Raw genomic sequence first — 13,061 nt, 5'->3', positions numbered from 1 at the left:
TATGAATTGGAATCAACTCAATGGTAGTGGATTTAGTTTGGTTTAAATAATCTTGGAAATCAAATTGGTCAACTGCACCCTACAGATGAAGGCACAGAGAAATTAAAACACAAAGAATGTGGCTTATCAAGATCACTCAGCTAGTTAATGGCAGTGGCAAGAGTTTATCTCAGAGACATCCTCCCTCAATGAACACAGGTAAGAAGATGCACACACACGTATGCACACGTATGCACACACACATACACACACGTATGCATACACAGGGTAAAGTACAAACCTACAAAAGAAAAAAGCTGAATGAAAAACAGAAATGCAATGCTCTTAATTAGAAAGCTAACAGGATGCTAATTTATATAAAAGCTACATAATGGGCAAGCAATTCTGTTTCTGATGGCTCTTGTCAAAGGTTCATTACAGAGATGACCAGTTGGTTGTTAGGTGGCCAAATTCAAAGGGAATCTTTCTGTGGAAGCCAGTTACGTTTACAGCCACAATGTTTACACCTAGTCCTGGCCAGCCACATAAACACATGTTGATGTTCACAAGGAAGAAAGTGGCAGCCAGTGTGGATGGAACAGAGTAAGGTGGAGGAGGCATATGCATGAATGAACACCTTACTGGACATCAGAGAACCTGGGCCCTGCTTTGGACTACCATCTAATTCACACCTACATTTCCCACTTGGGAACTCCAGTCTCTTCATGTGAAAGATGAAGGGGTTGGATGGTATAATTTTTAAGGCCCCTCTGAGTGCTAACATTCTAAATCTGGATAGATCCCTGATTTAAAGCAAAAAACAGTGCTTCTGTACACAGATGAACAAGTCAGGCATTGAGCTCTGCATTTAAAAAGGCAGAAAATAATCTAGAAAGAATATAAATAAGTCACAAACAGACAGAAAATAAAGCATAGTGGTAGGGTGACCCTGCAGCTTGGTTGCCCAGAACCATCCCAGTTTATGCCTGCTGTCCCAGCATCCCACTCAGTGCCTGTTTTACTACCAAAATGTCTCAATTTGTATGATAAGTTATATGATCACCTGATCTATAAGGAATTAATGAGCCTTATCTTAGGGTATCCTTCAGCACCTCCCCATCATCTATAGCCAGGAACCTAAACTCCTTAGCATATTATAAAGGCCTTCATCCCCTGGCCAATGCTCCATCTGGCATACCCACTATGTGCTAATCACACCTGTCTACTTCCAGTTCCTCAAAGGGGACAACCATTGCTTTACAGTGTTCAGTACTGTCTTCTCTGGGAAACTTTCCATCCCCTCCACTCAGGATCATTCTTTTCATATCTCTATTAGCCCATGGACTCACGTTTTGCAGCCCTTTCTTAAATCTCTTCTACTCACCCATGAGCTCTGTAGAAAACAGATTTTACCTTAATTTTTATCCCTTAGCACACAATCACCTCTCACCAACATATTTATTGAATCAAATTCAAAAGAGAAGTACAAAAAGTTGTTAACAGACCATTGGCCAGTAATCTTCTATCAAAGTGAATCAGGAGAAAAATGGGTTTATTAAACCTGTCTGGTTTGGTCAGACAGGAAGATTTCTTGATCGGATGTCTGACACACTCACCACTATCATCACTACCAGTAACAGGGCTACAGGGAGCCTACTGCCAAATTCTAGTTGTGCCACTCAGGAGGACAGTGATCATGGATAAGTTACTTACCCTGTGGTAACTTATATAGAATGGAAAATACAATGTCCCTTAAGGTAGGGTTAGAAATTATGTAATACTGAGTATGGACCCTGACACCCAGTACAGTCGTAAAAGGAGGTAATTTAGCTTCACAATGGTGATCATTTACAGCCAGTGCAGATCACCTAGGAAAAACACTGTCCCTTCTTCCTCTCCTAAGAGATAAGCCCCACCTGGATTTATTTTGCGTTAGGTCCCTCACTCTCTCCCCGGCTCAGATGCAAAAATCACCATACCTTAACCATTATTTTTCCCTTCCAAAGCCTGGTTTTCTTCCTTTCTAATTATCCCCAGCATCACAAAGAACAGAATTGGAAAGAGACAGGCTTATAACTTAAGACAGGCTGTGGTCAAATAAGGAAGAACTTCTTGACTGCCACGCTGGTTCAACAGCAGAACAGGCTCAAAAGGAATTCTTGGTAAAACGTCAAATAAGGAGAATTCAGTCCTGGAAGGGACTGCATGACTTCATGCTGGGACAATGAACCCTCAAGTGAACTACACCTTGAACAAAACGCTCCCTCCATCAGAGGCAGTCAGTCACTGGTGCTCTGAACACCAAAGAGTGGGCAACGGCAATGCTGTGAGAAGCCTGGGCGTCGCCATCAGAAGCAACAGGAGGAAAGGAATGCTCTTTCCAAAACCTTCCTCTGACCCTTGAAATACAGCACAGGCAGCACTAAGCGATCTCAATGGAAACAAATGGGATCACATTTTAATTTAACAGCACAGCGCTGTTCAAAGTTTATAACAAAATACAGAATGTGCTGCTTGTGGTTTTTATTACAGAAAACCAGCATAGCTTGAGGTGAAAGGGCTGGGCTCCAAAACCAGAGTCCCTGAGTTAGAATCGCAGCTTTTGTACTTGCTAGCTGTGTGACCTTGGGCACGTTACCTAACCTCTCTGTCCCTCACTTTTCACCTCTGTAAAATGAGGATTACAAATAGATAACGATATCTAAGGAGCTCTGGTGGCGTAGTGCCTAAGGCACTTGACTGCTAACCAGAAGGCTGGGGGTTCAAACCCACCAGCCACTCCTCGGAAGGAAGATGGGGCAATCTACTTCCGTACTGATACTGCCTCGGAAACCCAAGGAGGGGTCACTATGAGTTGGGTCTGACTTGATGACACGTAACAACAACGATACCTAAGCTCCATAGGGTTCTTAATTACAAACAGTAAGTTCTAAGGTGGTTAGAGTAGTGCACAGGATTAATACTAAAGTGTTTGACAAAAAATATTAAGATCATCACTCAATGGAAGTTATATACAACTTCGTGCTGAAAAACTGCTCCTTGTACTGCCATCATAAATCTCAAAGGTGCCTTCGTTTTTAAGTCGGCTCCTAGGATTGCAGCTTGTTCATCACAAATCCTTCTCTGAACAAATCTGAAACCCAAGGTCATTTTGAGGTGATGAAAATGGAAATTTAACACAGTTAATCAAACTGTAATCAACCCCAGAATAAATTAAAGTAAAACAAACATATTATTTATTGAGCACCCACTGTGGCCAGTCACTTCACAAGCAGTTGTATTTTGATTGGAAGGCATGGAATGGGGTAGGAGTGTAGCCAGGTTTTGCTGGCTGGCAGACAGCTGAATAAAGTGACACTGACCTTAGTGAGTTCACTGAGGCTTTGGTCCTCAGCTCTGAAGAGTCAGAAACTTGGTTGTGTCAGCACATTCATTCATTCAGCAATAACTGATTGAGCACCTACTGTGTGTGAAATGTTTTGACAGGCAATGGGGCAAAAATGGACAAGTAATTATAGTCCCTGCCTGTTCTCCCAAAGCTGACAATCTGGTAGAGAAGAAAGATATTTAAAAATCAAAGTTAAAATCGAGGTTGTCAATAAACTCATCTATAATGAAAAGAGTAAGACTCGAGTAGAGCAGAATTCCTGTTCTCACAAGATCAACCAATTCCTACGTAGACAGAGATTGTTGTTGTTGTTATGTGCCGTTGAGTCAGCACAGGGATAGACACTTGTAATCCAAACAATGGAGAACATCAAGCCTCAGGAGTCACCTCAAGATGTGTGTTAATGCTACTACAGCACCTAATAGGCTTGAGGACTAGGGCATCCTGCTTCAACCAAGCTGGCCACATCCTACAAACAGCTGACTCTTCTCTCTGCTTCCAAACATGCCCATATTCCCATGCTCACTGCCTCTTTCAAAAAGGCTAAATCAAAGCAAGCAGCCATCGAGTTGATTCCAATTCACGGCAACTCACGTGGACCAGTGCAGGACTGAGCTTCACGGGGTCTTCAATGACTGACTTTTCAGAAGCTTTCTTCCTAAGCACTTCTAAATGGGGCTTGAACCACCAACCTTTCAGTTAACAGCCAAGCATGTTAACCATCTGCATCCTCCAGGGACTCCATTTATTTAATTTCTGCTTCATATCATGTTCCTGTCTTACCTCACCAAATATTTTCATGGAGTACATTTTCCACGTTCTAAAACTTCTTTCATCACACATCTATAGAAATCAAGTTATTTATTCCAGAAGTAGTTAAACACATTCAATCTTTGTTTGCGTCTTAAAACTCAAAGGACAAAATTATTGCTGTGTTATTTGAGTTTGGGGTTGGTGTGAGTGGGAAGGGAGTTAGGGCAACTGTACACTCAAACTGTTACTCCATAAACTCTCAAAATAATTATCTCATTTAATTTTGAAAACAACCCAGTGAGGCACAAAATTTAATTTTACATGAATCATTAAGTATACGCACAGCAGAATATGCTAGCATTATACAAAGGTCAAAATTAAAACAAGAACTTGTCAGGTTCACAGTCCAAGTTCAGTAGTCACATACTGCTGGTGGTTCCTTGAACTATAAGGAGTGCTTGATGCAATAACAGAAAAAGCACATTCATATGAAAAGTGTCAACCAACATTCAGATCATTTCTAAAAAACAGCTGAGTCAGCACAGAAGGAAAAATATCTGTTACTTAATTTCATCAAAAACAGCATCCATGGTACATTATGTTCCTTCCATATCATGGACGATACTTTTAATTCAATAGGTCCTTGTGGTTTTGCTGATAATTAAACATGCAAGAAAACCAGTTTTGTACACCTCTACTGAACTTCTTTAGATGAACTAAGATAATCTCACATCTGGATGTGGTGGGGTGCACAGTGGGGATATTATCTAGCTATGCCAGTTAGTTACAAGAAGGACTGTAATAGAGTCAGTGACTCAAGTCCTAGTCCTCATTCACACAGATCCACAAGAGGATCAGTATAATCAGAAATGGTCTCTATGATGCATTCACTCTAATAGGTAAGACTGATGCATGAGCCAGCATCCTAATTTATTTAGTGATAATTAAGGAACTCTCTCTTTCCAGTGTCTAAAATAAATATAACTCCCAGAGAGATTCAGAGGAGCCACAAAATCCCAGGTTACATTCACTCAACACTGCTTCACCAACTGGAGCAAAGAGAAGTATAGGAGCTTTCTGCTGTATTTCCATGGGGAAAGATGAAATAATAAAAGATTTAAAAATATGATCAAACATTAACTTGAATATAGTCTATGGAGAATACATAAGTCAACAGGGTAATTATTTAAACAATCATACTGGGTGAACATGCCTCACTTTAAGTGCCAAGACAACGGTTCTGAGCCTGTCCCATTAATGGTTGTTATCTCCAGCAACCAGGACTTGGAACTTATTAAGCGTTCATCAACTTTTGCTAAACAAATAAACTAACTAACAAATATAAATATAAATATGTTCTTCCTGAGCACTATCTTGAAGTTCTCATCCAAGTAAAATACTTAAAGGCAAAAAATTATTTAAGTCTACATAAAGAATAAAATCTTGCTGTTCATGTTAAAATATGAATTAATTTCTTCTACCACAACCAGAGAAGTGATAAGAAAAAAAAATTGTTTTCATTAAGATGGCTGACACAGAATGTCATTAATTCCAGTACCCAATTATATTCACTAAATCTATGCAATACCTTGATATACTTATCAACAATGCAGTAATAATTATAGAACATGAAAAATAACTTATTTAAAAATAAACTAATAAAAATAACTATATATTAAAGCTTATTCATATTATATAAAAGTGTTTCCTATCTGTAAATCTATAATACAGACACTACAAGGCAAAAGTTCAACAATTGAGACTATAAGGAAACCTTTTAAAAAGCTAAAGGAACATGACTGATTAGCATGGAATTTTCAATACCAGACAACCAAACTCTTCAGTGACATCTTTCATATCATCATCATTTTATACTGCACCACTAAGACCCATGTTGTTGTTGTTGTTGTTGTTGTTATGTGCCGTCGAGTCAAACCCGACTCATAGCGACCCCTCCTTGGGTTTCTGAGGCAGTATCACTATGGAAGTAGGATTGCCCAACCTTCCTTCCGAGGAGTGGCTGGTGGGTTTGAACCACCAGCCGTCTGGTTAGCAGGCAGGTGTCTTAGCCACTATGCCACCAGAGCTCCCACTAAGACCCATAGTTCCCTACAATTCTGTAATTGAAGACTGATATGGTGCTATCTTCACAGACACTTGCTATAAACATGTTTCATCCCCTTTTATTTCCAGCATATATACGTGCCAAATATTCAGACTGTTGTTTTCAACTATCATAAACTAATACAGTTTATATTAAGATACTGAAAATGTGTAAAGTAAGTTACAATCAAGACAATACTTACCAAGCACAATGACCACAGTCTTCAGAAGACTCATCATGGTGTCCCGATTCCTCCGGGGTCCAGAACTATGCCTAGACATTCTCATAGTCCTCTGGCGAACATAGCCAAAGATATGAGCATACAGAACCACCATTACCACAAAGGTCACTAAGTTGAAAATGGCCCAGAAGACTAAGTAAGAGTCACTGTAGAGAGGCGCCATGTTGGAACAATGGTCAATATCACAGATACAGTTCCAGCCCACACTGGGTATAGCACCCATAACAATGGCCATAGTCCAAATGACCACAATGACCACCACCACCCGCCGGTTGCTCATCCGTGTGTGGAGCTGCATGCGGAAAACTGTAATGTGCCTCTCGATGGCTATAGCCAGTAAGTTGGCCACAGACGCCGTCAGGCTGGTGTCAATGAGGCCCTGACGAAGGAGCCACGTGCTGACGGTCAGTCTCCGAGTGTTGGGTCCTGTGTTGAACATTAGGTAGAAGTAGGCCAACCCAGCAAAGAAGTCTGCAGCAGCCAGATTAGCCATTAAGTAATAAATAGGAAAATGGAAGCGGCGGTTGACATAGATTGCCACCATGACCAGGAGGTTGGCCAACATGATGAAGATACAGACAGTGATTCCAAGTCCCATCACCAGCTTGCTGACTGTGTTCCACTCTGTGGCAAGATATTTTCCACTCCGGTTATAAAAGAAGGCAATAGACTCATTGTAGAAGCACTGTGGTTCATTCATGGCTGTGAACTAAAAGAGAAAGGAGGGAAAAGGGTGAAAATAAAGAAAAACACACCAAAAACATGAAAAGAAACCAGAGATCTGAATTTAGATGTATAGCTATAGTGAATACAGCAGAAAAATAAAGACAACGAGTTTGAATACTTGATTGTGCATACCATTCTATGATTACATCGGAACTCCAAAGTTTCTCATAGGACCACTGTCCTCAAGATTAAAGGCAGTGGGAGTGAAATAAATGACAAGGTCTTTGCTTGGTGGTTACACTTCATTGAAGTCTACTAGAAAAGCCACATGTCCAGAAATCATACTTAAAATACATGAGACAGGCAAAAATTTTACAGAACATTGCAATTGGACTACTTATTATCATGAAATCTATTTTGACCTGTTATTTAGGGGACTGTAAACATGGCTGGTTTATACATAGGGTGTTATTGCCCTATTAGTCTGCATTTCTATTCTCACATAGTATGTTCATTCTGTGACACGTATTTTGTAACACAGGTCCCCAAAGGATCATCAGTCCCAAGATTTCAAAGAAGTTATCATGCACCAAGAGCTCTTTTTCCAAAGCTAGCATTTGCTGCTCAACATTCCTGTGGGCAGTATTGTCTACCCCCCACAATTCCTTGATCCCAAAATAGCATTAATCAAGCAGTCTATGACATTTGAAGATTTTTTTTTCCTTTTTGGTGGGTTTAAGAAATGTGTTACCCAATGTAACCTTCAAAGAATCGTTGACATTTGACACCACTCCACAAGAAGTAAAATATACTTCAAGCAGGTGAAGTACATCTTCTAACATACAAAGTGATAAATAATGCTTTATAATCTGTTTGCTTATTTTTCAACATCAATTAGTATATATTTATTAATTATTTGTACTCTAACTGGAATTGAAAATGGATTGAGGCATTTATAACAGCATAATATAGGTTGTCAATAAAACTATCAAAGCAAAATTAGAAAACAAAAAGTAATACTAGTAAACTAGCAAATTACACATCAAATAGTATAAATCATTCTTCCAGAAACCTTAAGTTTCTCTGAAAGTTTTAGAATTAGAAAATATTCCTTAGAGTTCACATTCTTTTTTCTTTTTATCCTGCATGCCTTCAAATAAATTACTTAGTAACTATGACCATTTTAACCATAATGTGTTGTCAAATATTTGATTTGCTCAATAGTCATAAGATATGTACAAATGTTTATCAAACACTGAAAATTACAGAACAGTAAGAAATGCTTGTTGTTGTTATTATGTGCCATTGAGTCGGACTCATAGCGACCCCTCCTTGGGTTTCCCAGGCGGTATCACTACGGAAGTAGATTGGCCAACCTTCCTTCCGAGGAGTGGCTGGTGGGTTTGAACCGCCAGCCTTCTGGTTAGTGGTCAAGTGCCTTAGGCACTACGCTACCAGAGCTCCTTACGCTTATTAAGTGGTTAATCTTCTGACTCATTCAGACAGCTGGATTCTCCTCCCTCATGTAGATATACTTTCATATCTTTCAGATGATCATTATACTTACCATGTTGTATAATTATTTATCTTTTCACTTGTCTGTTTCTTAAAAAGATCATAGTCTAGGGGAAGAATGAAGACCTTGTCTTATGGTCTTGGCATCTTATGCATCTCACTCATACCTCATTCACTGGTGATCTGAGACTTGACTTGCAGTCTTCCATTCCACCCCAAGTACTGCCATTAGACTGGCTAATTCATCTAACATTTTTTGCCTCTCAGTTTCTTGGCCTCAACTCTAATGACCTTTTATTCCATTACAACTCAGCTGCACACTCCAATGAACTTATCTTAGACTTCGTAATCCCCCAGACCTACCTGCCTTCAGAAATTGTTCATTTAAGCATGATAATTACAAACCAGTGTGTCCAGATTCTGACTCATAGCGACCCCCTTTGGGTTTCTGAGGTGGTAAGTCTTTACAAAGTAGATTGCCCAGTCTACCTTCTGCGGAGTGGCTGGTGGGCTTGAACTGCCATTCTTCTGGTTAACAGTTAAATGCCTTAGGCACTGCAGCGCCAGAGCTCCTTAATTACAAACCAGTGTGTCTAGGTTGTCTATTTCCTTGACCCTCCTCCGTTTTCCCAGTGGATTACCTTCCCCATCTTCCCTTCTTCCTTATCAACCTTACAATCTCTAGTATATATAATTTCAACTCTTTATTGCCAACACAAGAATACAATCTCCTCTTGAAAAAACTGGGGTCAATGTCCCACACAACTCAGAATTTTTCTGAATTTTATGAAATAAGAAAGCACATATTCCATATGTGGTATAATATCCCAAGGGGAGTTTGAGGCAGCACTCCAGAATGAAATCCATTAGTCATTGAAACAAAACATATAACCTTTATAAATAAACATATAGCCTTTATAAATGAAGGCTATAACAGCCTCACACCAATTCATTCAAGGCAGAGTGGGCCACCAAATGACTTAAGAAAAATCTTCAATTTTTAGGGCTTCTGTAATTTTTGAATTTCAAATAAAGGAGCAGAACTCTTTATCTTTGAATTATCTTTCTTGATTATACTTCTATAACAATCTTTCAGAGTAACACCCGGCTTGGATGAATCCAATTGGCTGCCATTTACATACACCAAGTATTGGATGAATCCAATTGGCTGCCATTTACATACACCAAGTATTGGATGAATCCAATTGGCTGCCATTTACATACACCAAGTCTTCTGAGAAATGTTAGAGACAGTCAGCACATCTGCAGATTGGTTTCACTATAAAGTCATGGTATCTAACCTCAGCTGGGACTTCAATGCTGTATGACAATTTGATATTTTCCCCTAATTATTACTTGACGTATTCTCCATACTGACTATTTAAGCTTATCTACTCTTCTCAAACTTTTCAGCCCCATCTTCCTCTCTCCATTAGCAGCTGCCAAGAGGAAAACAGAAATCATCAGAAGTAACTTCCCAACTTTTCTCTCAACAAAAAGACAGAATTACCTGTTCAAGAACCCATCCTTTCTTCCCCTTCTGTTATAATAGAAGAGGTGTGCCCTTTACCATGCAAGGGCTTTGAATGACAATTGTTCTATTTCAAGAACCTTGTTCTATAAACTACTTCATTTCTACTCTTGTATCTTCAATTTCTCTCCCTACTACCTCACCCTTCTCCCTTCCCTCGCTTCCTCCTCCTTAAAAATCACTCACTCACTGCCGTGATCTGACTCATAGTGACCCCTCCTTGGGTTTCTGAGGGGGTATCACTATGGAAGTACATTGCCTCATCTTCCTTCTGAGGAGTGGATGGTGGGTTTGAACCACCAGCCTTCTGGTTAGCAGTCAGGTGCCTTAGGCACTATGCCACTAGAGCTCCTTCCTTAAAAATAGGAAGGGTATAATATACCTAAGAAAAAGGGCAGTTTTAGCTAGATTTAGTACAATAAAGCTGAATTAAAAGAAAAAGTAAAATTTTTCTTCTATCATCTGCAAAAAAGTAGTAAGTCTGAAGAGTAAAGAGAGAATTTGGCAGAAATAACAGAACAGTGTGAACAGGCTTTCTTACCTTTGCAGGATGCAAAGATCTTAGGCAGAAACCCATACCATGCTCTGGAAGAATCCAATTCAACTACTCTTAGACTATCCATCAGTAAGACAGTCATAGTCATAACAATTACCAAACAGAGAACTACCAGGCACAGCAGGGAGGAAAGGAGCCTCAATGGACATGACCATCCCACTGAACAAGAGAAAACGCCATCCCTGAAGCACATTTATGAACAAATAAAGAAAGAGGGCAAAAAGATTAAATTGCAGAAATTTTCTGATTGTGTTTTCAATGTGCTTTGTTAAGTAAGGTACTATCACTGAAAATAGAGCAAGCCATTATGAAGACAAAAAAATTTGGAGGGCAAAAACTACATGGACATTGTATTAGTTTTCTATTGCTGCTCTAACAAATTACCACAAATTTAGTGACTCAACAACAACACAAATTTATTATCTTATAATCCTGGAAGTCCCAAGTCCAACATGAGTCTCACTGGCTAAAATCAAGATATTGCCAGTGCTGTGTTCCTTTCCTAAGGCTCTGAGGGAATAAATTTTCTTGTCTTTTCCAGCTTCTATAAGCTGCCCACATTCCATGGCTCATAGACCCCTTGCATCTTCAAAGCCAGCAATAACCAAAAGATCTTCTCATATCAGATTACTCTTAACACTGACACTTCCACCTCCATTTCTCACATTTATGGACCCTTGTGATTATACTGGGCCCATCTGGGTAATCCAGCATAGTCTCCCCATCTCAAGATCCTTAATCACATCTGCAAAGTCCTTTTTGCCATATGTTGTTGTTGTTGTTATGTGCCGTCGAGTCAGCCCCGACTCATAGTGACCCCTCCTTGGGTTTCCAAGGCAGTATCACTACAGAAGTAGATTGTCCAACCTTCCTTCTGAGGAGTGGCTGGTGGGTTTGAACCACCAGCCTTCTGGTTAGCAGTCAAGTGCCTTAGGCACCATATATAAGGTACCATATTTACAGGTTCTAGAGATTAAGTGGGAAGGAAGATTGGGCAATCTATTCCCATAGAGATACCACCTCAGAAACCCAAGGAGGGGTCGATATGAGTCAGAAATGACTCAAGAGATTAAGTACTAGACAACTTTGGGAGGTCATTACTCTGCTGACCAAAACGATAAAAAACACTTTGTGAATTAAAAACAGCAACAGAGGCAGTTAAATGAAATACACCCACTCCTCACTTTTCAACACTGTTAAGTTCCAAACACCAAGTTGTTATGCAGAAATTATGAGAAATATTCACCATTTCCTGCCCCAGCCTCCCCTCCTCTCTGGCCCAGCCCTCCCAGCTAGGTGGAAGTCACCACTCTGTAACCGCAGCAGTCATGGGCTGACCCTCTCTCTGCTTGCGCGAATCTGAATCTGTGCTGTAGGCTGCCGGCCAGGCATCCTCAGCCACCCAGCATCCAGCTCAGGCTCCATGGTGCACTTGGTGTGGGAAGTGGTGTGGCATGGGCTGGGCAGTTTGTAGTGGCCTCAGCCAGGGGGAGGTTCTGCAGGGGCAAATGCCACATACCCATGTCCCATTCCTGATGCCCACTAGCCAATGCCTGCACAAGGTGAACGTAGGGCAGAGGGGTGGGGCACCATGATAAAGAGCTGGGAGGAAGGAAAGATGGCACAGGCTGGCAAGAACTGGAGCACTGGGTGGGTTCCTAACCGGGGCTAAATATCCAAAGGAGTGGCACTGCTCCTCCTACTGCACACCCTGAGCAGTGGACTAGCTGCCCACTGCAAGGCTGTAGGAATCAGAGGTATTTCAAGTTCTAAATAGATAGACTTTTTTACTATTGTTGTAAATGCTAAATGTCAGATAATGAGACAGTAGATAAGTGAGGCATAGGTGTATAAAATTTCATAAAACCACAGGGAGGAAGTGGGAAGAGAGCTGTTATATTGTACAGAATTCCAGTCAATGACATGAAACAAAATATGTATAAACAGCCGTATGGAAAATGAATATGCTCTGTAAACTTTCACCCAAATCACAATAAAATTTTTTCAAAAAATCCATAAAACTGAAATGGCATAAGAACTTCATTCAAAACTCAAAGAAGTTGGTTACAGACTGGCAAGAATAAAAAGTACATAAAAATCTAGTTATACTAGGAATCAAGGAAAGACTAAAACAAACTAAATACAGCTAGAAACAAAAGAAAGGTTATTGCTTAAGAAGAAAGATCTCAGATTGCTGGTTTAAATGCATATAAAGTACAACTCATTGCCATTGAGTCGATTCTGACTCATAGTGACCCCCATTGGGTTTCCAAGGCTGTAAATCTGTAAGAAAGCAGATTGCCTCATCTTCCTTCTGAAGAGCAGCTG

At 40.1% G+C, this 13,061-nt stretch overlaps 1 protein-coding gene across 1 annotated transcript in view; it reads right to left on the bottom strand.

Annotated features, from left to right (window-relative positions):
* LPAR1 (lysophosphatidic acid receptor 1) overlaps nucleotides 1–7,168 on the bottom strand; it is a 65,184-nt gene extending 58,016 nt beyond the window's left edge. Inside the window, exon 1 of the mRNA XM_007936718.2 lies at nucleotides 6,427–7,168. Coding sequence (XP_007934909.1) covers nucleotides 6,427–7,165 — 739 coding nt within the window. The 5' untranslated portion in view covers nucleotides 7,166–7,168. The remainder of the gene's footprint in view (nucleotides 1–6,426) is intronic.
* Between the last annotated feature and the right edge of the window lie 5,893 nt (nucleotides 7,169–13,061).

This window comes from Orycteropus afer, unplaced genomic scaffold (genome assembly GCF_000298275.1).
Source record: "Orycteropus afer afer isolate SDZICR_OR568_19922 unplaced genomic scaffold, OryAfe1.0 scaffold00037, whole genome shotgun sequence".
NCBI classification, from domain to species: Eukaryota; Metazoa; Chordata; class Mammalia; order Tubulidentata; family Orycteropodidae; genus Orycteropus; species Orycteropus afer.
The sequence above is the reverse complement of the archived record's forward strand: the minus strand, read 5'-3'. Positions and strand labels throughout refer to the sequence as shown.